This window comes from Diuraphis noxia, unplaced genomic scaffold, assembly GCF_037042655.1.
Source record: "Diuraphis noxia isolate RWA-SAM2 unplaced genomic scaffold, SU_Dnox_SAM2 contig0001, whole genome shotgun sequence".
In the NCBI taxonomy this organism is placed as follows: Eukaryota; Metazoa; Arthropoda; class Insecta; order Hemiptera; family Aphididae; genus Diuraphis; species Diuraphis noxia.
The window spans coordinates 78860177-78887035 of NW_028301711.1; the positions used below are offsets into that span (position 1 = coordinate 78860177).

At 32.6% G+C, this 26859-nt stretch overlaps 1 protein-coding gene across 1 annotated transcript in view; it reads left to right on the top strand.

The window, feature by feature from the left end:
- Positions 1–357: 357 nt before the first annotated feature.
- The window catches only part of LOC107172139 (uncharacterized), a 56960-nt gene continuing 30458 nt past the window's right edge, over positions 358–26859 (top strand). Inside the window, exons 1-2 of the mRNA XM_089216673.1 lie at positions 358–1006; positions 2066–2456. Coding sequence (XP_089072799.1) covers positions 868–1006; positions 2066–2456 — 530 coding nt within the window. The 5' untranslated portion in view covers positions 358–867. The remainder of the gene's footprint in view (positions 1007–2065; positions 2457–26859) is intronic.

Here is a 26859-nt window from a genome sequence, read left to right on the forward strand (position 1 = left end):
GGGTATGCGGTTTCGGCTTGTTCGGTGGAAGGTGGTGACGGAGGGGGGAACTGAGAAAATCAACGACGGGCCCGCACACATTATCGCCGTCGCCGATGTCGCTCCGACCGCGGCGCTGTACCTATTTGTGGGCAGTGTAGAAGCAGCGGGATGACGGGGGAACGCCCATCGGATCAGGCCCCGTCGAGCGGTCGGTCGGTCGGTGAGGGAGGAGGGCGAGATCGATATGCCGACGGACACGCCCCACCCCCCGCGACCGCGTTCGTGGGCCGGGCTCCGACGGGACCGCGACGGCCGCAGCCACCACCGAGCGTCTCGACCTGCGCACTGACGGCCGCCTCGTTTTAGTATCGTGACGTTAACCCGACCGACCGGCCGCACACATCGCACACGCACGTTGCACCGCGTACTTGACGACCGACGACGGCGACGCAGTCTCGCAGGTATATACACCGTATACCAAACCTACACCCATCAGTCGACCACGGGCGCGGTGATCGCATTCGCTCTCGGCCCGTCCGTTCCGCCGCGTTTTATTTTTCATAACAATATAATAATAATAATATTATTATTATTATTACGAAACGCACACCACGCGATATGGTCCGCAAGTCGACGACGACGACGGCCGCCGACGCCGCAGCCGTTCGAGTTTGACCCGTATAGTTACGAAAATACGTTCCGTTTCGTCCATCGGTTTGCGAGTGTATTTCACGACATTTTGCACCAAAAGAATTTCGTCTTATCGTAGATCCACCGTTTAACTGCCTAAATCATTGGTATACCCGTATACCGTGTCGTGGATACCTAGGTATATAATCCGTCCACCCGGCCACATAGGTACGGTAACGATACACCGGTAATAATATGATAATGGGTACGGCCAACCAGGAACAGCATCCAGCCAGCGCGATCAAAAAGCCCACGGACTTTTCGATCGACGCTATTATGCGCAAAGATGACGTCGCCGCCACTGCCGCCGATTCGAGACACAACATCATGTTCGGTAAGTGCCAAAATATTGTTGATATTATAAATCTACATAACCTATTTATGAATATAATATAAAACACACGCGACTTAAGTTTTTTCAACATTACTCTAAGTAGGTACGTATTAATAAATTAGGTAATTGATTGATTTTACACCTATCAAATATTATTAACCAGTTATTTTCATTTTCTTGAAAGAAATTTAGTATTACTTGAACAATAGCTACAGTAATTTTTCTATTATATTTTTTTTTTTTACACAACTTACTAAATATATTATTGTAAAAATTTCTAATCCAAGCTGTCAATCTATTTAGTATATTTATAACATGCCATGGTCTTTTACATTGGATATTTAAAAACCTTTTTTTCCTTAACTATAGACTATAAGATGATGAACTAAATATCATCATATTTATTTCATTGCGCCTTATTTAAAAATAAAAATATATTTTTTGATAAATAAAAACCTTGGCCGTGTATTTTTGTGTACCTATTTATATATACCACTTCGCGTTATGAGTATTTTAATAATCGTTTTATTACATATAAACTATTTTTTGCCTCTAAAAATAGCAATGGAATAGGGAATTATAAAATGTATTATTACTTATTTTTATGGGTTTATTTTTAGTATAGTACAATAGAATTATGATATTGTAATATTTGTATTTTATACTGTAGAAAATGTTTTATAAATAATTGCATATTTTCTTCAAATATTGTTATTCCCTATTAATATTATTAACTTCTAACTATTTTTAAAACCAACTGAATTTCATTAAAATCAATAATTTGGGCTATTATAATTTAAAATGATATAATAATCTATATGTAGGTACCTACGCTATTATTGTTTAGTACCTAGCTGGAATATAATTATTTGTATGGATTAAATTTTGTTACATAGTATTATTATATCGATTATTATTGCTACCAACGCACTTATTATTATTTTTAATTATACCTTGTATACAGTATAAGCATAATAATATTATACATAGTAAAATCATATCTACGTGCAACTTCGATCAAATGTTATTATTTATATATTATTATTGAATTTCATGCAGGCACAGAGGGCGAAGGTTCGATGGGTGGGACTGATGATTTAGACATTGAAGTGGACGTCGTTGAGACTTCAGAACCAGAAGATTTGGCCGCCAACCGCTATCATCGTCGGTCTTCGGTGGATGCGGGTACCGGAAAGCAAAATGGCACTGCTAGTGGTTCGAAGAAAAAAAGATGCCGAGAAACGGTTAGCGCTTCATCCGAAGACGGTGATCGGACACCGCCCCCGCAAGATTCTGCACAGGCCACATCCAAGAACCTGGCAACAATGTTGGCAAAATGTACTAGTCCGGATTTGGCATCCACAGAATGCTACCTTGAGTCTGTCTCAAAAGAACTCTGGTCCAAATTTCACGAACTGGGCACGGAAATGATCATCACCAAAACCGGAAGGTATGCATCATACTATTCATACTGTGTAAAATAAATACATTATTACAAATTATAAGTACCTATTATTGTGTATATCTCGTGGAGCGTATGGTATAATTAGGTAATATAACGTTAGGTTTAAACCTATTCTTATTTCACGGCAATATGCTCTTCAACAGTTACCTATATTTTATCCATAAATAAGTACCACATTTTCTGAAACGTCATTATAATTTTTAGCTGCCAAGTAACAGAGTTATTATATTATATATTTATGTGTGTGTAACTCCTAAAACCAACAAAATAAACGTAAAGTAAAAATACATTTAAACGTGAAAGTAAAAAAAATAATAATTTCAACATTTGTACCTCACTCCCTAATCAAAAAAAATGTAATTGTCTCTTATAATTTTCCTTTTTTACTTTATAAATGAATTGACCATTGACGTATGTAACTTTTTAAAACTTCACTATTAAATAGATATCTCATGTTTTTTCGACTATAAATGTATAAATTATACATAAACACATACGACATCGAAATAAAAACGCGACCGATAATCTTTCATTATCGCGTCGATCAGTCCGACTATAACGATTAAAACAATGGGTTTCTCCAAATAACTAATATTTTGACTTTCTATCTTTGCAGTATAACCTACGATTATTTATTATATATTAGAATGTTGGAAATTCGGAAAAAAAGCAAATGCAAAGTCCCGAACCCTTAAAAAAGTACCGAATATTTGAAATTATCAATAAATTATATTTATTTAGCAAACAACTTGCTATGTCTTAAAATTTGTAGATTAATACATTGGCCTAAATGTTTTTTATTCGATGCTAATTCATTACAATCTCTCTCTATATATATATATCATAAAGGTATTGATAAAATCTGTACGGTGTGTTTATTTTTCGAGGACGCTATTGCTTTAATGTCGTTTAAGTTCATGCTAGTTATTACTTATAAGTTATTTCGTAGATACATATCTATTTACCTATGTACTCTAAATACTTACCTGAATAATTTTAATTTCTGAAATTCTATGTCATAAAAAATCTTCATACTGTTTTTAGAAAGATCTTATTAAATACGCAAAATATTTTAACAACTATCCAAATAATGTTGCAGTGATATTTTTAGACTGTAGTACCTATGCATTTTTATACAATAATATGATAAATAATAGTTACTAATGATATCAACTATCGTTCCTTTGAATTAATTCACATGAGTTATTAGTACACAATAAAATAATAAAGAACAGTCACAATAATATTATTATCTCGAATGCGTAAATAATAATACAACTCAAAGTATTACAATGAAACAAATAATAAAAATATGCTATTAATTATTAGTTTATACCTATAGATATATCATTACGGCACCTATTATTGAGTTGGTATTATACATTTTGGACGAGTTCGATAAGGGACGTGGAATAAAAGAATATAAAACCGAATCGCGTGTTTAAATATCCTGGCACACACATTCATAAATATATAAAAGTATACATAGGACAGAAGTTATTATTAATGACGTTTTATCGATGTCCCGAAACGACTTTCCAACAGTAATAACCTATTTATTATTTATTACTATTATATTGTTATATTATTATCAACTTTGGTCAATTATGGTCGTTTGGATTTCTATGATATTGATTAGCGTATACCCAATACCGCACCCCGAGTTGATATCAGATTTTGCGTGTTTACGAGCGCATGGTTGTAGAACTTGTAGATATCATAAATGTGTATCCATCATACATGCACGTCGCACGATGGCCGTTATAACTCTCACACCCCACAAGTAACATTTTCAATCAAATAAGACGTTTACTTGTAGTATTATAAAACCTTATAAAATATTATGTTATGTAAGCAACTAAAATTATTATGGTACATATTCCGGAATACGTAAACTTATTTCGTCCACCGGAATTACTACATCAGCTATATAATAATATAATATAGGTTCCTGCTCAAGGAACCTATTCGACCAACTCTCTCAATAGCAATGATATGAAATATCTTAGGACGACGACATTCTTTACATAATGAACCATATTTAGGTTGACCGCTTACAGATAACTCAAAGGGACAGTTGACGTCACGACAAAGGGGGTGGCCGCGCGGTCATACCGCATCGATCATATTATTATGTTATAATATATATTATATATTCTAATCGTGCGTTACCGCAGTAGGTTTCGCCGCTGTAGGTCTGCCTCGCGTGTACAATGTATTATATAGGTGCATATAGGAGGTACATAACATAATATACCCATATGGCAGTATTATATTATATATATATATATATATATATATATATATATATATATATATATATATACATCAACTATACGACGTGTGTATATGACGATGATAAAATAATAATATAATGCGGCGAGCGGCTGCTGCGGCAGAAGTTAATAGTCCTCGTGAATTCCTCAAACGCCATAGCTCTGGTACGTATTGGTCCACGACGGACTCTCGGAGGCGCGAGCGCGAGATACCCGAGACAGACCGCCGCGTGTATAAAACGCGTATTATATATTGTTATTATATTATTGTGCATACGTATATTATAACGTGTGTGTGTGTGTGTGTGTTGGAACCAAGAGAGTAGCCGTACACATACACACGCGCTCGCGCTCACACAGAAATATGTGTATATATATCATACATGTATGTGTGAGTGTGTGTTTTGACGTTGTTAAAAAGCATATAATACAAGCGGCTATTGTCCCTTTCATGGAGAGATGATAAAACCACGCTCGTCAAGACCTCACACCGCGCCCCATCGGTTACGTCGCGCGATCGTCGTCGTTTATATATAGTGGCTAAATACTTTGCGTCTCCCACGTGTGTGTGTGTGTGTGTGTGTGTGTGTACATACACACACAAAAAAACCCGTGCACAATTCATTGTAAATAAACGATAGCTGGAGTATTTTTACGTTTTTCTCTCCTCGTACTCTCTCTCACTATCTCTCACTCACTCTCTATTATCGCTATATCTTTCCTCCTTCGGGGCTATTGTCCTTGTGAATAAGAGAAAACGTCACACGATGTATAATGTATACCCCCGCCGTACGTTCAGTATGTCTCTAATAATATCAAAATATATATACAATACACCCATAAGACCCGAATCACGCTGTGCGTTTTTTCCTCTATCCGCACAAACCTTTCTGCCCGCGGGGATGCGATAATATATAGTGCTTAACTGCAGTTCGTCGATGTATGTACCTAATAGGGGCTATAATAAATATATCCTTTCGGCGCAACAATCCCTTCTTGTAATCCTTTGGCGTCGCCGCCGCCGCCGCCGCCACCGTGCAATTCAGGGTGCAATCCGTGCGCGCGACAATATAACTTGTTACAAAACGATCGTCTTGCCGCCCGACATTATATAATACATATATATTATATTATAAATAGTTGCTATAATACGCACGTCCGACATACCTACCCGTTTTCCACACGCATACACGTAGCCTGTACAACAGTGGTGACTCGACCGTTTTATTATTATTATTATTTGGACGCATATCAATCGAGAGTGCATTAGAGACGTATATATAATATAATATGATAATATGAACGATAAATATATTGTAGACACATTAAATTGTATTTTTGTTTCTATAAAAAAAAATTATTTGATATATACCCACATCGAACGTCCGCTTAATCCCCGAGGTCCGCGCAGTGTAGGGGCGAGTTTGTCAGTCTTGTAAACGTGATACATAGCACAATGATTGATAAATTACCCTCGGACTCTTTTCTCTGTGCCTGTGATGTTGAGAACACAGAAATAATAACAACAATATATTGTATAATAATCCCTAGAGATATGCAGCGAGATATGTTCTGCCACCCTATCTCTTCGTCCCGACTGTCCGCGAGACTTGTCGAAACTTAATTTTCGGCCGTCCGTCAGAAGACGGTGGTGGTGTATATAAAAAGGTATTACAGTATTTGCTTAACCACAATCGTATTATAGCAAAATATATGGGCATAGTAGTATAATAATATGCTCCGTTATTACTGAGGATCACAAAAGAGCATTCTGTACGGATTTCTGAATTCTGATTAATTTAATAATAATTTAGGCACTAATTGTTTAATATTTTACCGCGACAAACCAAATTTCTCAATAAAAATATTGTAACATTGTGTTTCTATACAACTGTATATAATAACATTAAAAACAAACAAATTTAAAATACCACCTACCTATTCTGTTTTGTATGACATTTATATATAATAAGCTCATTAAATTTCACAGTAATGTGTATGTTACACTTATAACCGCGTGAATTCGTTTATTCGATATACTTACATATACCAGTAAGTTTAGTTTTCGATTATAGCGGTTAATGATGTAATGCTATGTTTATCAAATGTATTTATATAAATGTACCTATGTATTAACACCAAGATATTTTTCGAATTCGTTGTTAGACCTATCGCGTCTTGTGTACGCACCCCGATGTCACAAAATTCTGATTAATTATTTAGGGTTTTGTATTTCATAAAATATCATACAATTCATTGTGTGTACACTAAACTTACTTTGGAGACTGTTTAGGTGGTAATGATATTTTATATTAACCTACAATAATATGATATCGCTGACGTATATCTACAGTAGGAGGTAAAAATATATACGGGTGTATAAGCGCATTAGCCCTTGGTATACCGCGGTTAAAACACAATAATAATAACAATTAACAATATAATATTACCTATAATCAGCTACCTACATGTAATGAAAGTTTCCTCGTTCTACATACACGTTTCCGTTTACATCGCTACAGTCCTGCAATCTTGAAATGTAATGTTATAAATCACTTCACCACTCCTTACTATGTATAGATATAGGTGCTAATGAATTAAACATAATATACAAACATTGCTGACGTATAATTGACGCGTGTTATCTCGAATTACTTACATATTATTATTATTAACACAAAAATACTTGTGCATCTCGGGTTTCGTTCGTACATACACATTTTAACCAAACGATTTACGGATTTACATTTTTGGTACAACCATGTGTATAAATTAATATTATGTTCCAAGCAATTGGTACATAAATATATAATAAAACAGCATTGGCGTGATTAAGTGGAAGATGAGAGCCATGATATATTTCTAAACACCTTGTTTTTCTGGTGAAATTATTAATGACAAATCTACCTCAGAACCTTCTCGACATTAACAAAATTTTGATTAAATGGCCAAAAGGGCTAAATTTAACTTAGATTTAGGTGCCCACATTGTACAGCGGGGTAGAAAAATAAATTCTGTATATTATATAATTATATTGAATATATTTCGTATTTCTAAAAGCTCAAGGAAATTGAATCTAGTTTTATAAAATGTATAATATTTTAATATATGTACAATATTATAGGTTATGATTATCTTAGTAAACATATTTTAATATTATATTATGTATTTATTATTCAACTATAGTAGAAATAATTGCATTTCTTAGCGAGATTAAGGTTATTTTGTAGGAGATATGAGGTTAACAGATTTTTACTAAAAATGTATATATCCTCCCAAATCAAATTCTGAATATTAAGCCAGTATTAAACATTGTTAAACAGGTGTATTATAATATTGTATATGCAACGGCTTGCTGTTCACTAAATATTGTTATTTTACCTTTAATAACTAACATGCTTTTGTGATACGTATATAATAGTATTGGTATGTACAGCTCTACAACATAATATTGCAATTATTCTGGCTATACACGACCTCACAATCAGATGAAAAATTATTTTTCACCATCTATACATATATCCAATGCATACCATCTCTATACCGCGCGCTGAAGTATATTAGTATTGAACATTTGAACAATAATATACGAGTATAATAACGCGATGAATAAAATATAATAAAATGTGAACATACAGCGTGTCTCTCGACTGGTTATAACCATTACACACATACACAATATATATACAGGGTGATTAATTTATCATAAAACACTCATTATTTCAAAAAGTATTGACTTTTTCAAAATATTTTTTTACATGGTTTCAAGTTGTTAAAAAACCAACGTTTTTATTAAAAAATTATATTTTTAAATATTTTTTATCCTTATCATTTTTTATGTTTTTAAAATTTTTTTTATGACAACATAGAGTTTTAATTTCATATTCCAAAGCAGAATATTTTTCTAAGTATTTTGATACATAGAAATCAAATTTGGGGCTAGTAGTTTATGAGTTATAAGTATTTAAAGTTTAGACAAGCAGAGTAGTGGACAAACATTTTGCGGGGTAACCCCGTACCACTCTACTCTGCCAATCTAAACTTTAAATACTTATAACTCATAAACTACTAGCCCCAAATTCGATTTTTATTTATCAAAATACTTAGAAAAATATTCTGCTTTGGAATATGAATTTAAAACTCAATGTTGCCATTCAAAAAATTAAAAAAACATAAAAAATGATGAGGATAAAAATTTAATTTTTAATAAAAACGTTGGTTTTTTAACAAATTGAAACCATGTAAAAAAATATTTTGAAAAAAGTCAATACTTTTTTTAATAATGAGTGATTTTGATAAATCAATCACCCTGTATATACAAATGTGTGTGTGTGTTCCACTGCATATATAATATATCCAGCTATACATAGGTGTCGCCAATAAAAAACAATAATAATTCTCACCTTTATAATATGGTGGCGGGTTTTTGACAATTTTGTGACCGGACACCGAATAATAATAAAACGTGTAGGTATTTCTATATATTATATTATTATTATACACCGACCTACCCGCGGTGATATAACGTTATATACGTCACGACGCCATAGAAAATTATCGTTGAGTTTTTTTATTATTCGAATATTGACGTCGACCCGCGTGTAAAGAGGTGGTGGCATTATATTATTAAAAATGTGTACACAATACACGTCATAAATATATTATTTCGTTGTGTATGTGCGTACAATGGTCCGCGCTGATTGCCGATTTTGTGCACATTTTGTGGTTCGATTTGCACTGTGAGCAATATACACTCATTGTAACTCGTCCAACGTTCACACGTCAGTACGTTACGCGAGTATTCCTTATATAACTAATATTATATTGTATACGTATCACATATTATTATTTATTATATTATAATATTATTGTTATTTATTACATGGCATATGTGCCATTAGATTTTATTTAAATTTACCTGTTGTAGGTGATCGCTACTTTTTTATATGGCTATTATGAGATCTGGCTGAAATATGTTTTTTACTATAATTTTTGAAGAGTAATAATATCGAAGTCAAACATCTGGTAGCATTTAACATACATTTTATTGCGAAAATAATGTAAATGCTGTATCTATATATACCTACTTTCTCATCATCGATGTTTATATATTCTACATTTCTACGTTGATGGATGCAATTAAGACTATATAGATTTTAAGCATTTCCTTAAACCCAAATTGATATGCATTATTGTACCTATGTAAAAAATATTATTATACCAACAACTGCAGTTTTGAGTTTTTGACTGCATACGCTATGTATTAACATTATAAATCCTAAAAGTCAACGGGGTAGCGAAATAAAAAATGAAAGTTGCTACTTACCAACATTCGTAAAATTCGTTGTGTATTTATTACAATATATATTCGAAAATTACAATATAATATTATTCTTTATATTGTATTAATAAATTATATTTATTTATTTTGATATTTGTGGTGTGATATTGGGGACGTGATTTTATACCCCATATACATTGTACGTCCGTTGACGAGTCGCACACACGTATCACACGCACTGACTGACTGACACATGTCAAACGTAATTTTACGCCCGTTGTTATTCAAATAATACATAACAATGATAATCATGGTATAATATCATCGGCTGCTGTTGCTTCTGACGCTTATTGTTTTGTGTGCACACGGAAAAAAGTAAACGGTCGCCAACTTGATATTATAATATTTTATTTACATAAGCGGGAAACTAAACAAATATTATTGTTATGAGGTTCACATGATACAATATGCAAAGTCCTGCGACAGGAAATAATCTTTTAGAGCACCAAACAATAAGTCACTATACTACTGACCAGTGACCAGACATCAGTTAATCAGTTATACTTATACGCCTATAAATATACCGTTTTGCACGATCGCGCTAGTACTTATAATATGGTGTTATAGCTGGTTTCGTCGTTTATTCTGATGCTGCTGCAATTGGCTATGTAACAATAATAACACAAATTGCAAATTCGCTATCAGTGATCGAATTTTTCAGCTATATTCGTGTACAATAATAATAGTAATAATAAACGCGTACAAAGCAGCACCCCGGTCACGGTCCGACTGAAAAGTACAACGGGCGCTTGTTAAGCGCTCTTCCTAGTGACACCACAATAATATATTATACAAACATAATATAGTAGGTATACATAAAACCACAAATTATTATTATATATACCCACAATTCGGTGGTGGCTATAATGTGTATACGATATACGTAAATTATATTACATTGACCGACCTGCACCGTATACGCATGCTCATATTATATACATGTGTAGTGTAAACTCGCGTGCACAATAAAAATCGCATTTTGTATATTGTATATATATATATAGATACGCGTGTCTGTCATCTGTGCATGAAATTCACAACTGCGTGTATATTGTAATGTACACACAACAGCAATAACAAAAATAATAATAATACGCGATGATGATAAAACACAAAACGTGGTTTTCGCCACCGTGGCCTTTGTATGGTGCGCATTCACACGTCGAGTTTAACTGCCGTCGCCACCACCACCACCTCCGCGCGACAAAATTGATCGTTTGTTTGCCGGGTGGATGGAAAAACACAGCAGCAGAGAGAAAGAGAGAAGAGTGACAAAAAAACACCTTTGACACAACACTCTCGGTTTCAGCGTTTTGTACATATGATCGTATATGATAGTGTACCTATGTACGCGTATTATTTCGCACCCCGTCCGAGGGGGCCTCGTGTGCACGTCGTTTTGTTTACATACGCTGTACATACACACCATCATATTATATCTGCACCATGTAAGTATTCTATTCATATTGTATCGTATGGCTGCAGAATACTACGTATACGGTTCATATAGGTAGGTACATAATGTGTAGGTAAATTCAACGCACGAGTTGTCTTTGGAATTTTATGGGCGTTTCAAAATAATATATGTCTTCCAAGTGGGCAGGATCAAGCCAAATTTTTAGCCATCTATACTTTTTAGTTTACAATCGAAATAAAATGAATAAATTATAAATTTATTATAATACTTATATTATGCGGCTCGCCTAATTAAAACTATTTTCGTACTTTACGTCGCGATTGTTACATTTTCGCGTATTCGATTCACGAAGTGAGTGTTAACCCTCGTTGCATGTTAGAATCGCCGAGAGAAATTATTATTAATATATTATTGTTGTAACGATAACAGCACGTAGGTTACCTACTACCGCGAAGTTTACCACTAATCACAAGTAACGATATGAAAAAAAAAAAATTAAAAAAAATCGCGTTTAAAATAATAATAATAATAATAATGTACTGTATTTCCACCGCTCGCAGAACTCGAATAATAGGAAATAACTACGAAATATTTTGTTGATATTTTATTTTTATTTCCTTTTTAATTACATTTTCACTGGTCTCGAATTGCGTTCGAACACACGCGTAATGTAATACATAATATATATGTATATATTATATCCACGTGATATTAATAATAATAGTTATAATCTAATGGCGACAAAATATGCGTGTTTCGCGAGCGGCGTGTGGTGTACGATATTATATATAATTTGTGAAATTACCAAAAGTGTATATACACAGTATTTTTACCCGAATAATATATACATATATAAGTACTTTTTATTATATATATATATATGAATGTTCGGTGATCGCGCGTATACATTATATATATTAATATTATACATTTGTAGGTATATACAAAACCACTGAACCTGCACCCCAAGACAATAATAATAATTATTATTTTTGCCGTTTCCATGGGAAACTATATTGCGATATTTACAACACGTACACACCATTAACGCATTAAAAGTACGCACGTATATGTACGCGATTCGTTTCCATTTGTATTTAAAAAAATTTTAAATATAATTTTAGTGTGTGCCGTGTTTATGTTTATTTTAAAAAAAAAAGTTGTCCGTGGGATAAGTAGGTTACCTGTAGGTATATAGGGCAACCTATATATGTTCGCTGGAAAATGTATCTCACACGAGTCGGTGGGCCGGCGGCATATATATATATATTCAGTAATGTGCAAAAATGCGCAATAATAGTCTGTGATGTGTGGATGACCGATGAGCTAGCAGGTAGTGAGGGGAGGGTGACCTGATATAATATAGCACTAGATTTTACAAATTCCACCACAGTTTAATATATATTATAGGGACACGTATATTCTTATTATGCATTTATGTTGTAAACAGCGAATAATGGAAACAAAAAAAAAAAAATAATAAAAAATACCGACGCGCATTATCCCCGCGGGCGTAAATACACGTATGGTGCACGGATTACCTACGGGCGCGGAACGGACGAAAAATACTGAAATCTCTCAAATTGTTTTTTATTTCACGTGTGCGCGACTAAACGACGTGAATTACCATATAATTTGTGCGCTTATTATATATACATATACCGATGCCTCCGCTGCGGTTCAGATATATTTATATAGCGGCAGGTACCTACACTTAAAATAACAATATAATACCTACCGTAATTTCTTCTGTTTTTTGTAGTCGGTTAATATCGTCATTAATTTGTTTTTATTATCATTTTCTGTTTTTCCATAGGTACTCCCCGCGCGTTACACATCGCACCGCGGTTGACATTGGTGCCCTGTTGTGGCGTATTATTTAGGTATTATGTCTTTACTCGCCTTTATTTGCTAACATTAGCCACCGCCCTATGCATATACGTTGTAGATATAAGGTGGAAATTATGCGTTGGTAGTTGGTATTCGTTTAGTATAATATGTGTCCTACCAATACTTTTATTTATATACATAATTATATGTATTGGCAGTGGGCACAGTATGTGTGTCGATCTATTAACAGATAAAATACATTAAATGATACACGAAGAGTGTACCTATTGCTAAATATTTTTTGAATTGAAATTCTATTTGTTCTATGATAAAATAATTGTAAACATTGTAATAGGTATGTGTATATTCAATGTATTAGTTTATGTTTATATTACTTATTATTTTTTAATAATAATAAAATAAAATAATTTTAAAATTTATAATTTGACTAAAAATAATATACGAATAACAAATACGTAGGTCACAAGGTTTGTAGATCATATATTAAACGAATATTTTACGCGTTTTCAGGACGTATTGTCGTCGTTGTTGCAGTCAACGCGCGCTTCGTATATTATAATAGTAAATTAAATATATTATTGTAATGTACATGATAATTTATAGGCGCTGATGAGCGGTTCGCGTGATATTCGGCGGCGGCAGCCCGGTGACAGCCGTCGGTTGGCTCCGCCCATTCGACTTCCGGTTATTATTAAGCCCGCCGCCGCTACCACCCCGTCGCGAGTACTCTATCTCGGTCGTCATCATCATCATTACAACGCGTGTGTGTGTCACTTCATAAGAATAGTATAAAAAAAAAAATTACCCGACAACAATAATATATTATACGCACTGTATATATACATAATATATTAATAAAATAACGTACCGACCGCGACGTAGGTACATATCCCTCATAATATAATGAATTTAAAAATAAAACCGCGCACACGTAGGTATATTTTATATACATTTATACGCGTTTTTTTACGCGAACGCGATACCGTCACAAATTATTGTACGCTCGCCGACAAAACATTAGAACGCAATTAGCGGCGGCGGGCTTCCTCCTTTTTCGTGTGCGCACTCGTAACATACCTATGTGTATGTTTTGTAATGCGTAAAGAGGTACAAGAATACGCCCGATAGTTTTATACTACTATTATTATTATTATATTAAATTATGTGTACGGCCCGTGTTTTCTGTTTTGTTTCGTTTTTCGAGTGTAAGGCGACGTGTATAAGACCTTTCCTATCGCTTGTACCTATATATATATATATATATGTACTATTACGTACATTTAGGTATACGATGTGCAGTTTAATGTGTCTGTACTGCACGCTCTTAAGTTATTCCTCCCATTCGATGTGCGATCCATTCACGTCGTCCATCTGAAGACGTACTATGTGTTGTTAAGCTCGTGAATTATTCATACACGCGCTCACACAAACAACAATTATTATTGCATATTAATCGTAATTAAAAATATCACATACTTTTATACATACATACATAATATATGTATATCACGTCATAGTAACGCACATACCTTAATATAAAATATTAAATAGCGAATTATCAACATTTTTAATACGAAATTGCCTGGGGAATAATCGCCAGTGTGGGTTATATCTTAATTGTTAAAATTGGAAAGTCAGAAAGGTTACAATTACCTATAACTTAAAATTAATAAATCTCAAGAAATAGACATTCGTTAAATTTGTAAATACCCGTATAGAAGCCGTAGAAGTACAGCTATTTTATAGTTTACTATAATATAATATATTTGATATATTTTTACAAACCAAACGTAATTCGTTAATGCGACAACTTCGACGTGTGGAGAATGAAGACATAAAAACAAGTTTGAACATATTCTCGGATTATACCATAGACCCGAAACTGTGCGCTTAAAATATGTTTTAACAACGCACGTGCGGATTATGCATATCCATATGACCATATATCGGTCGCCGCGTATGATGAGGTGACTAAAAACTCGATCGCCACAACACGCAGCTAGTTATATATTTGCCTGCAATAATCAATTGGATTATAATAACCGCTGCATACGAGCGTTAAAACGAATATTAATTTACGCGGATGTGGGAAATATTATCATAATACGCCAGCAAAAATTATAAATGTATAATATACGATTCCTCGTTGTTTTCGGACCCGACGCTAATCCTGCGCTGAGCCGTACCCGACGGGCTGTGTTAATAGACGAATTTGACTATTTTAATCTGCCCTCTCTGCCGCCGATCAATCTGTAGGTGTGAAATTGTTACTGGACCGAAAATTAGAATCGGCACCGCGGATTATATGTTATTTTATACTTAACTTCCGGTCCGGATCAAACGGCTTAGCGCGGCAAAACCGATTGATTGTTGTCCCATCACCGATGCCGTCATATGTACGTATTAAATATTCAAATACCTACTTCAACTTCATGTATAGTATTATGTAGATTTTATATACTTAATATATATGCCGAAATCATCAAAATAAATCACATCGAAACGTTTTTGATCGCAAATCTTTTAAATACTAATTGTGGCTCAAGGCTTGCGCAACTTCTAGAATTTGTGATTCAACCAATAAGTCGTATTTAATGCAGTACTTATTTCAAGATATCACGTCTACTGGAAATTATAATTAGTTTAATTAAGTGGTTTAAACAAAAATTATTTAATTTAATTAGCATATATCAACGTTTTTGTCTAATTTTGCATACATGTTATTTCTTATTCATTATTTTACTTTATATTTTTTGCAAAAATTGTCTTTCAAAATTATTTAACTGAAAAAAAATGTAATCACTCATAATCGAAAGCTTTATTGTATTTCAAGAAAACTATTCATCAATTCATAGCTTATTTGTATAATATACTATCGGCACTATACCTATATTACAAAATTTGTTTTATCAAATGTGTCTGTTGACTGTCTCTTGACATTTGTCATGAACCGGTTTTATGCAACTGCAGTGATGCGGTATACCGCAGCCATTTAAAATAAATATTTGGTATAGATGAATATTCTTAATAAATTTATATGTACATATAATTATTCGATTTTATACTGTTGAGTATATAGTAGTCACTGTAAAGTCCTAGTTAATGTTATTATTTAATAATATCGGTAGGTCAAGACAATATGATTGTTGTATTTTACACTAAGTAACGCTATCTTGAATTAGTAGGTAGCAATAATACTGTAATACATTTAAATGTATTAACATGCGCAGGATATACAAAATACAGCCTGCACAAAGTAGGTGCACCGTATTTATATATTTGTGACTATTAAAATACCTTTATAGCCTAGACAGTCTATAATAGTATGGTAATGAAGTAGTTGCAGTATATACTCATAACAGCATATAGCAACAAAGTTTTTTCGCACTCTACGTACAGAACACAGATGTAATAATAGGTAATAATAATTAGTAATTACGACTAATGAACAAAAATGTATCAACAACGGATACCTATCGTGCGCACTGGGTCTCCCGATGTGGAATTACACAGAAATCTACTCACGGTCATGTTTGAGTAATAAAAATGATTTTATTATGTATACATATATATATATATCAAATATGTTTATATGTTGTACAATAGTTTTCGTGCGAGTTATTACTTTCGTTTATTACATCCGGATGTCCTGGCGCAACAACAGAAATGCCCTCGCGCCAGCCGTATAAAAATAAAAACCATTAAAAAAAAAACCTTATAGGTAGGTACCTACAACAATTAATATTTCGTTACTAAGATAGTAACGAAATTACATATTATCTGCAGTACTTTATGTCTATATTTGATAAAATGTTGTCGTTGTCGCCACGCTGGATATTATATAGTATGTATATTGAATAATGTAGGTATAGGTATACTGCCTAGTGCCTACTGGAAACTGCTCCACAAACAATAATATAATACAAATGAAATTACGGTCGTCCATATTTATATAAAATAAAATTATTTATATACCTACTTTATACTATATACCTATATCGTAATATTATGTACTCATGTTTACAATAGTTGTATGTCATGTCATAATGTATATTGTATATATATATATATATATATACATATACAGATGCAGCAAAAAATATGTATTTGTGTTCTTATAATATATCATAATTATTATATATTATTAAGCGCAGGAGACTGGCCAGTGCGTCACTTCAAATTTTTCAATCTGCCTATATAGGCTATAATTTAACTTACTGAAAACGTCAGTTGAATTCGTTATTGTGTAAATTTTTATATTTCCATAATGCATAACTTATTGTCCGTATATACCTCTTTAGCAGTGCTCAAATTGGGGGGGGGGGGGGGTGCGCAGGGGGACGGAGCTCCCCCTATTTTTTTTGCGTACCCCTACTATTTCTTTTTACTTAGACGGGGGACGGTTAGCTGAAGCCCCCACGGGTCTGTGTTAATTAATTGTTTTTAAGTCGTTGGATTAAGCTCCTCTACTTAATTTTTCCTGGTTTAAGCACTGCTCTTTAGGTATGTGGTATTTGATATTATATATGTATAAGATTTTTTACGAAAAGCGTTAAACTAGAGTTATTCTATTAAGTATTTCCTGTAACATTCTTATGAGTATGTATTGTTTAATATTTAATTTTATTACGTATTTAGTTGATCCGATTTGAAACGAAAGATTTTATCATTTTATTGTTTTACAGCCTATAAATATGTATTTTCTCCTATTTATGGCATTATATATGCTACGCGAATCTCAGAGGCCCAGGGTCTGGTCTTGGTACACATTACTAGTCTCCTAACATTAATAATATTATATAACTACAAACTGTTCTAATTCGCATACTAATACGCTTCACATAATAATTATTTTATAACGCAAAACGATGTGAATTTTAATTTTTGACTGTTGCGTATCTCTTAATTTTTATTTTATTTGAAAACAAGTCTATAGTTAATAACAATATTAAACTATAAGTGGTGAAATTTCATCGTAATTTGTTTCTATGTTAAATAAAAATTCAGTAGTAGACGCTCTTTGGCGAGTAATTTAATAGGTCAAATGATAAATGTAGGTATGTTTCAATTTAAATATTCGAATTTGTTACATGGCCATTTTCAAACTCTGTGCATTTATTGCATTAATTAAAAAATTAAAATAATAATAACAAGTAGAATAATATACATAGATATCGTTGTTATTATATATATTATAATATAGTGTTAAAATATTTCTATTACTTATATACGAAGAGCCTAATACGCAATACAGTGGATTTTAAATTGTCTCTTCGGAAAATGGGTTCTAAATAAACCCCAATAAAAAATATAGAAATGTGCATCATAATATTAATTGTTTTATTGCATCGAGAGGTATTGAACAATGTTTATAAATTAAAATCCAATATTAAATTTAATTATCATTAGTCTATAATATGATTTGAACTGATCTGTTGGAATTATTAAATATAGTTTTTTTTTTTTTTAAACTTAATTCATGGATATTAGGAAAAATGTTTTAATCGCATGATGAAAGTGAACGAATTATGGTTTTGGAGACTGAATTAAGTAGAAAAATCAAGTTATTGATTCAGATATGTGCCTATTTATTGTGTTATCCTAAAGTTTTATAAAAGTTCATAAAGTCATCTACAGCCAATTTTAGAGAGAGTCTATGACATATGAGATCTGAGAATATTGGCAGAAAATAAATGGTTGAGCCGGCTTACATATTATAATATATTATATTACAAGAATGGCATCCTCACCATAACATGCATAGCCGTGTACTACAACTACGCACAGTATATACAAATAAAATCATTGTATTCGATCGGGTCAAGGCGTCTGCGATTCGTAATCAATCAGCAACGATCGCTGGAGGGCGTCGCGTAAAAAATTTACGACATGATGGAAAAAAAAAAATTCGGCCGATGGCCAAAAATCGACTTGGTGGTTTCACAAACACACATAATAATATTATCTAGACAACAATAGACATACGATGATATTATTTTTTTTTTCCACCGCCACCGTTAACAGGCCTGCCGACAAGGGCGTGGTTTGTCGGTCGGCGGCGACAGTGGTGGCTTGCGATGAGGGGTTCGGCGAAGGGAGGCGATCGATGGTTTTCTACGCCACCGCCGACCCCACCGGGCCACTTTCGGGAACGGGTGGATCGGCGCCACTTATACGTTTCGTTTATGTAATAATATTATGCATTGATACTGTATATACGCGCAGTGATGGCGCGTTCGCTCTTTATGTATATAATGTAACGGTTGTGCGGAGGGTGACAGGTCTGAAAACTGTGAACAATAATACTATTTATAGATACATCATTAAATGTGATGACGACATGAAATTAATTAACGACGCTATCATTTATATTATTGCGCATATTATAATAGTATATATAATATATAACAAAATTGTTCGTTGACGTTCGATTTGATAAAATACCTAGATAACTAGATTTAAATCTTAATATATCTTGTATTTTGTATTTTTGGTATGATAGCAGTTCGACTAGTGACCCGGTAAAACTTACTAGTGGGTATGGCGATTAATATAATCAAATAGGTTTTGTTTGGTTAATTGGTTAGATATGCCTAACCTATTAAATACAATAACATTTCAAGTTTGTGAATAATATTAAGTATGATTTTAATTTTTAATATATTTCAGTGATTATCGAATGTGGTTTGCATGTGTATTTGAATATTTGATGGTAATAGTTAAAATGTTATATGGTTATAGTGGTTACAAAAATGTTACCTCATCTCATATAGTTAGGTAAGAACATAAGTATGCATTTGAATACTATAGAATTATGCATGACTTCCCTGCTGCTTATGTCTGCACACCCCAATAATAAATAGTTTACTTATATAGTACATGTATATACAATTAAAATCAAATACGTAATCTTCATATTATGTGCACATAATAATAATAATCATTAATATAAATAATAATTACAATAATAATGATACATGTGCATATAATGTATAGTGTAGGTAATATAGATATACAGTTTTCTTCCCGTACCTATTATATGTATTCTATTGGTTTTCTGGTTGTGTTGTAAGTTGTTTCAGAACACGTTTTGTTTGCCAAATCCGTTGAACATATGATAAATCGTATTATATTGTAAGTATTGTATATTTCACTCAGGACCTACGTGAGCGCGAGAAAGGATAAAACGTCGTCGTTTTGGGTATATATCGTTTCTTGAACACGTGCAGGCCTAATTTTTCTGTTAAAAATTTCTTTTTCGAGAAAAAGAGAAGATTAATGATGCCGAGTTGATGCCGGCAGCAGCGTATATAGTTGCAAACGACTCTCCACACGGGGACTACCCAATTATATATTATATTATCTTAACATCATTTCTCATTTTTTCTCTCACTCGAAAAACGGCGTTTATAAGAAAGGAAAAAATACGATACTTCGTAGATGACACTATATTCTACACTCGTATAATTTATAATTGTCGTTGTAAGCACCGCGAATATACTGCTCAGTTCTTTCAGACATATCCAGCTGTATTATGAGCACTTTTCATGTTGAAATCTCATCGAAGCATCATGTTATGTACGGCATATCTTCGCTCTGGTAGTATAATAATATTTATAGTAAAAATTCAGAAATTTAAATTGATGTATTAAACCGCCGTGTATGTAAAAACGGAAAAAGCAATAAAAATATAAATGTAGATTTTTAATGTGTTATTAATCTATATATAAGTATATATATGGGTGGTGGTGGTGGTTGTGGTGATGTTATTTGAGTGAGGGTCATACGAGGAAGTTGAAAACAAACATGATTGTATACCCATAAAAAAGTCAGCCTTGTTAACTTTTTTATTCATTTAAATCTAATATTATTAACAAAATATTAATACACTGCGCACATATATGATGTATATATTATAAACTACTGCAGCACCTTCAGTAGTCTCGGCGCATATGTAATTCGAATTAATTTTTATGACATATTTACTATACATGTTTATGTGAAACTCGCCACAGTGTATGGTCGACGACTGTGATGTATAATAGAAATAATATGATCATCAGCTGCCACATATATTGTATAATATTTGGTATATAGTCACTCGGTCGCGGTCCAACTCAGCAGTCGCACTGTGCGGCGACCTGCAGAGAATTGATTAACGCGGCACTGCATATCATTATAAATTTGAATATATATATACTCTCCGTATAGGTACTGTATATACAATAGGTATGCATTGCGTATTTAAGGAATATTTTTAATTCAAAATTAATGATGTAACTCGAATGCGATAATTCTGTGTTATACAGTCGTCAAGACTGCAGCTGCTGCAGATAGCTGGAATTATTATAGTTTTCGTTTGGAGGGGGGAGGGATTCCGCTGGAATTAATATTATTCTCTTTAGAGCGGATTATTGTTGGGGAAGAAACACACTTTCGTCGTAATATAACTGATTACTTATAGTGATAGATCAATTGGAATGACCCGGGAAGACCGTATAACACGGGAGGAAACCATGTTGTGGCATACACAATGCAACCGTTCATTATGGATACCTACTATTTATTGTTGATAGTCATCGTAATTCAAATTTAAAAAATATCAGCCTCTGTCGAGTTGTTGGTAGATTAAATATATGCTATTGTTACTTTAAGTACACATTTGCAAATTCGCGTGCATAAATTATGCATAGTATAGTTTTTGGTGAAATCTATCTATCGAACGTAGGTATCACGAAACTTTAAATATATATATATATAATATATATAATATTTTCAATTATCATTGACCAAAATATGGCTACCACATATGGTAATAATTATATACCATGTTTAAGAACGATCGTGAAAAATTGATGTCCTGTTCATTTTTTATTGCCCGGTAGGACGTAGGTACCTACGTTATATATGATTCTATATTTTATATTTCGATTTCTTTAAAAATTATCATAATATTCTGTTAATTTTTGCTACACATACCTATTTTCAAGCAATATTGTTGATTATAATTTTCGCCGGATGCATTAATACAGGATGACGTGTCGAGTTGTAATATTAAAATTATCATTTGTATTAATGTTTGGGCCTTGGAATATATGTTGGATTCACTAAATACTAAAACTAATACTGGTCGTTTTATCCACCTGTTCGGTTTTTTTTTTTTTTTTTTAATGCAAAATTTATTATATGATGCATTATACATAATAGTTTTTAATATTATTAACTAATATACATAGGTATACAAAATCACTGGTACGTCCCACGATTGAGCGTCATCATCGAAATCGCGCGGCGACCGTGTGTAATTTTTGAAGACGAACAACGTGGTGTAAAATGAGATAAAATAAAATTATATAACCAACCATAATAGCCTGTCAAAAAAAAAACAAATTTTATCGCTTTCATCAATAATATTATAACAACGACGCCTTAACAGCAGCAGCAGAAGTAGCAACCGTATATAATAATAATATAACAGCAGCTATAACATGTATATAATATATGTTAAACGTGGTTCCTGGACAGCCACAAAACGCAATATCGTTAACTCGACGAATATTATTATTGTCACTTGTTTACGGCATCTTATTTGCATAGGACCAATGTTACGATGGTGATAATAATAACGAGAGACATTTTCTAACCGTGCATGCATATACATGTGTGTGTGTGTGTGTGTGTGTGTGCTTGCGTCTTTACGTGTGCACACGATTCTCGGTAGAACAGCGTGATCGCGTCGTCGTGTACATTATTATTATTATTATATTGTGAATTTAGTACCGAAGACGACGACACCTGTACGCACACGTAATAAATTCGTAAATATAATATGCCGACATATTATATTTGGTCCGTTTATATTATATAGTATTTATAATTTAATATATACCTACTTATATAGGTACTTCGCACTGCACATAAATATATGATATATATTTATAATATTATATATATCCTTTAGCCATTTGGGTGCAAGAAGAAACGATATCCGGTCGATACAAAGTATGTTATAAATTATAACATTAGTGGGGTACGAACTTGAATACGTTAAAAATAATAATAAATGTTTAAAATGTATTTAAATTCATTGAAAAAAAAAAAAATAAAAACAATAAATGATCGTTTTGTATATTAAATATCAATTTAAAAAAACTTATGGTAAAAATTTACACATAAAAAAATATATAGGTATTAGAATTTAACAATATTGGTGATAATTTAATATTATCGAAACTTTAAACTATTAGGTACTCGGGCATAACCATACCTAACCTAACCCAATCACTCAGTCATAATAAAATTGATTATTTTATGGAACAAAATAAATATTTATGTATATATAAAAACAACACATTGACACAGATTGTGTTCTTACTTAAGTCAAGTTTAATTACCACCTTAATATTCACCTAAAATTACATTTTAATGCTTACAATACAACATTGGTTCTGCCAAATGAAGATTTGCTAGATTATACCAATTATTTTTCAAACTAATTGAACAAATTTAAGTTATTAATTTATAAAATCAGAAAAAGGAAAACTAACTTACTGCAGGCTTTAACTTTTCTACTATTCAATCCGTCTTAGCAAATAACCATTATTTATTTGTATAACTTATAACAGTTATAACTATTATAGCAATATTTCAATTGAGAAAGACATGACTTAAACAGGAACCGCGATGGTCACTAATATTTTAAAACTTATGTATTATCAAAATATCTTCCGCCGTCCAGAGCCGTTCCGACGGGGGGAGGGGGGTGTGGCCCACAGATTTTTGTTTTCTAAATATTAGAGTCGGCAAATGCTTAATATCTAATAAATGTAAAATTAGTTGGATTAAAAATTAATTAAAATTTTCATATAATAAAAAAAAATTTTTTGAGTCGGCAAATTGATAGGTCTACAACCCCCCTCCCATGAATTTTAGTTCGGGACGGCCCTGCCACCGTCCCTTAAAATCCTGAAATTTAATGGCTGTAATTCATAATATTATGAATTATTAAAATATACTATGGAAGATCACATTTTTTGCACAATAGAGATTACATTTTTTATTTTTTTTATTAATATTCTATATTTCTATTGATTGATCATTTTCGGAAAATCCAACGACGAAAAAGTGAAAGACAACAGTCAACTGCACACGCGCGTGTACTTATAATCAATTCGAAATATTCGCGGTCGTCAACTGGTTCCGCCAAGTTACATATTATTTTAAACGTTTGCAGGCGATGAAACGAACGGAGGTGCACACAGACTATAGTAGGTACATCACATTATATATAATATAATATTATTTATGTGTACCTCAATGATCGTGTGTATTTAGTATGTACAGTTGCTGCGGGCTCGATAAACAACGTTTATTATGATTATATTATATAACTATTTTCCATATATATAAAGTGGCATACGCAAGTGTAGACACGTGTTCGGACTCATTTGTAATAATGAAACATATTATATTTTAATAACGGGCCAACATGACCATGTTTAATAATATCTTGTACGTATATAGTTTGGCGTCGGTTACAACAATACCGCGATGGTTTTGTGTTGATGTTGTTGATAGGTGGGTGGGAACTGGGAGGGAATAATAGTATGATAATAATATTGTGTTCTCACTTCTTATCATGAGTAAACAATTTTCAAAATATAATGTACCTACCAACTACTCGCTAATGATCCTTTTATTCAAGTTATATACTTGTAAAACAAATTAATAGCCACGTATAATATATCATATTATGAGTACTACTCTATGTGTCTCCGTCTACCATATACAAATATATTATAAGTAATACAGAAAATTTTTGTTCGGACGAATCCATTTTGTAATTGTTCATTTCAATGTTGTATAGTGAACTAGTCTATAATTAAATATTAAGGTGAGAAATGAGAATATATTATCTGGGTGGGATATCACTTTTACGTTTTATTAATAATACACTTTAAAATGCTCATAGCTATGGCTTTTAAATTTAAATATCGATAATAATGTTTTCAGCCTTAAATTGTAAAAGGCAGTCCACCGTTATAAATAAATGATTGGCATGTTATAGAATCTCCTAAACATATGAATTTGTAATGTTGTATACACATAATATGACAACGCATTATGCATGGCAAATTGGCGACATCACATGCGAGTGATAGCAACGTCCTCTTAATAAAAACATGTACCCTAAATGTTTAAACCAATTGATTGAACCTAAAAAAATAAATAACGCTAATCATATACTTTATAGAACAATAATATTAATTTAGTTTTTGTGTTATTTGAAAACTTAATTTAATCACGAATATATGTGTATATGGAGCGGCCAGGGACCTACGCAAAACCGAGGGCCTTGCCATTTATTAGTGGTCTAAGCCAATCCGACGCCGAAGTGATACTGATTTTTATTCGCACCTACATAGGTACCAATAACATAATAATATAATAAAAGCTTGATGCGCGTGCAGCATAATATTATAAAACTAAACATGTTATATTGTTCAGGGAATGCAGTTTGTCCGGATTCGCGATGTCGTCGTGCCTATAATATACCTCTACTTATATCTTCAGTGCGCGTGTCTGCGGCGTCTGTGTAAACGTGTATATGATAATTAAAAAAAAAAAATTGCATTAAAGTCGCCGGCGAGCGAAACGGCGGGGGGACGTCGCGCGGCGTTGACTTGACGCGCCATCATTAATATACATCGCGCCGCGGAGACCACATAAATAATAATTCGTGTATTAAAATAATATACGGACGATTGTGGATGGTGAATAAAAAAAAAAAAATTATGCATACAATGATAGTATCGCGACCAATTCCGCATACCAACGGTATAGGTATTTAGGTGCAAGTTATTGTAGTTTATTAATAATATATTGTGATACTTACGACCGTGATGATAATAATATACAGAGTAGTATTTATCAGGAGATAATTGTAGTATTCTTTAATAATTTGTATTATTTATTCAAGGATCGTCCTGTTGAGATGATGGAAACTTATTTTTTAAATGAAATTTATTTTTATTTTTTTTTTTATATGCATAATATATATTTATATATGTATCTTAGTAGTACTCTATATAGTTCTCTTTTCTTGTCATCGTCGTGTTAAATCGCTGCTAGTAACTCGATTGACATAAATCATTGGTAGGCTAATGATGAAAATATATTGTTGAATGTCATTTCTCTGAATGACAACCTATTTATATTTTATTGACCCGGTATCAAATATAATGTTAAAATAACAACAATAAGTGGTTGTATAAATTATCGTGTCAATTATAATATTCTGTTATTATGGAAAGTATTCTGTTATTATTATAACAACATAATATGAATAAAAGGCCCACGTCACATGGTATTTTTGCAACCATTCTTCAATATCCATATTAATCGTTTCTATATAGTTGTTTCAACATAACTATACTAGTTCTACACATATATTGCGACTACACGTCATCACATAATCAAAGACGACTTGTATATAGACAAAAA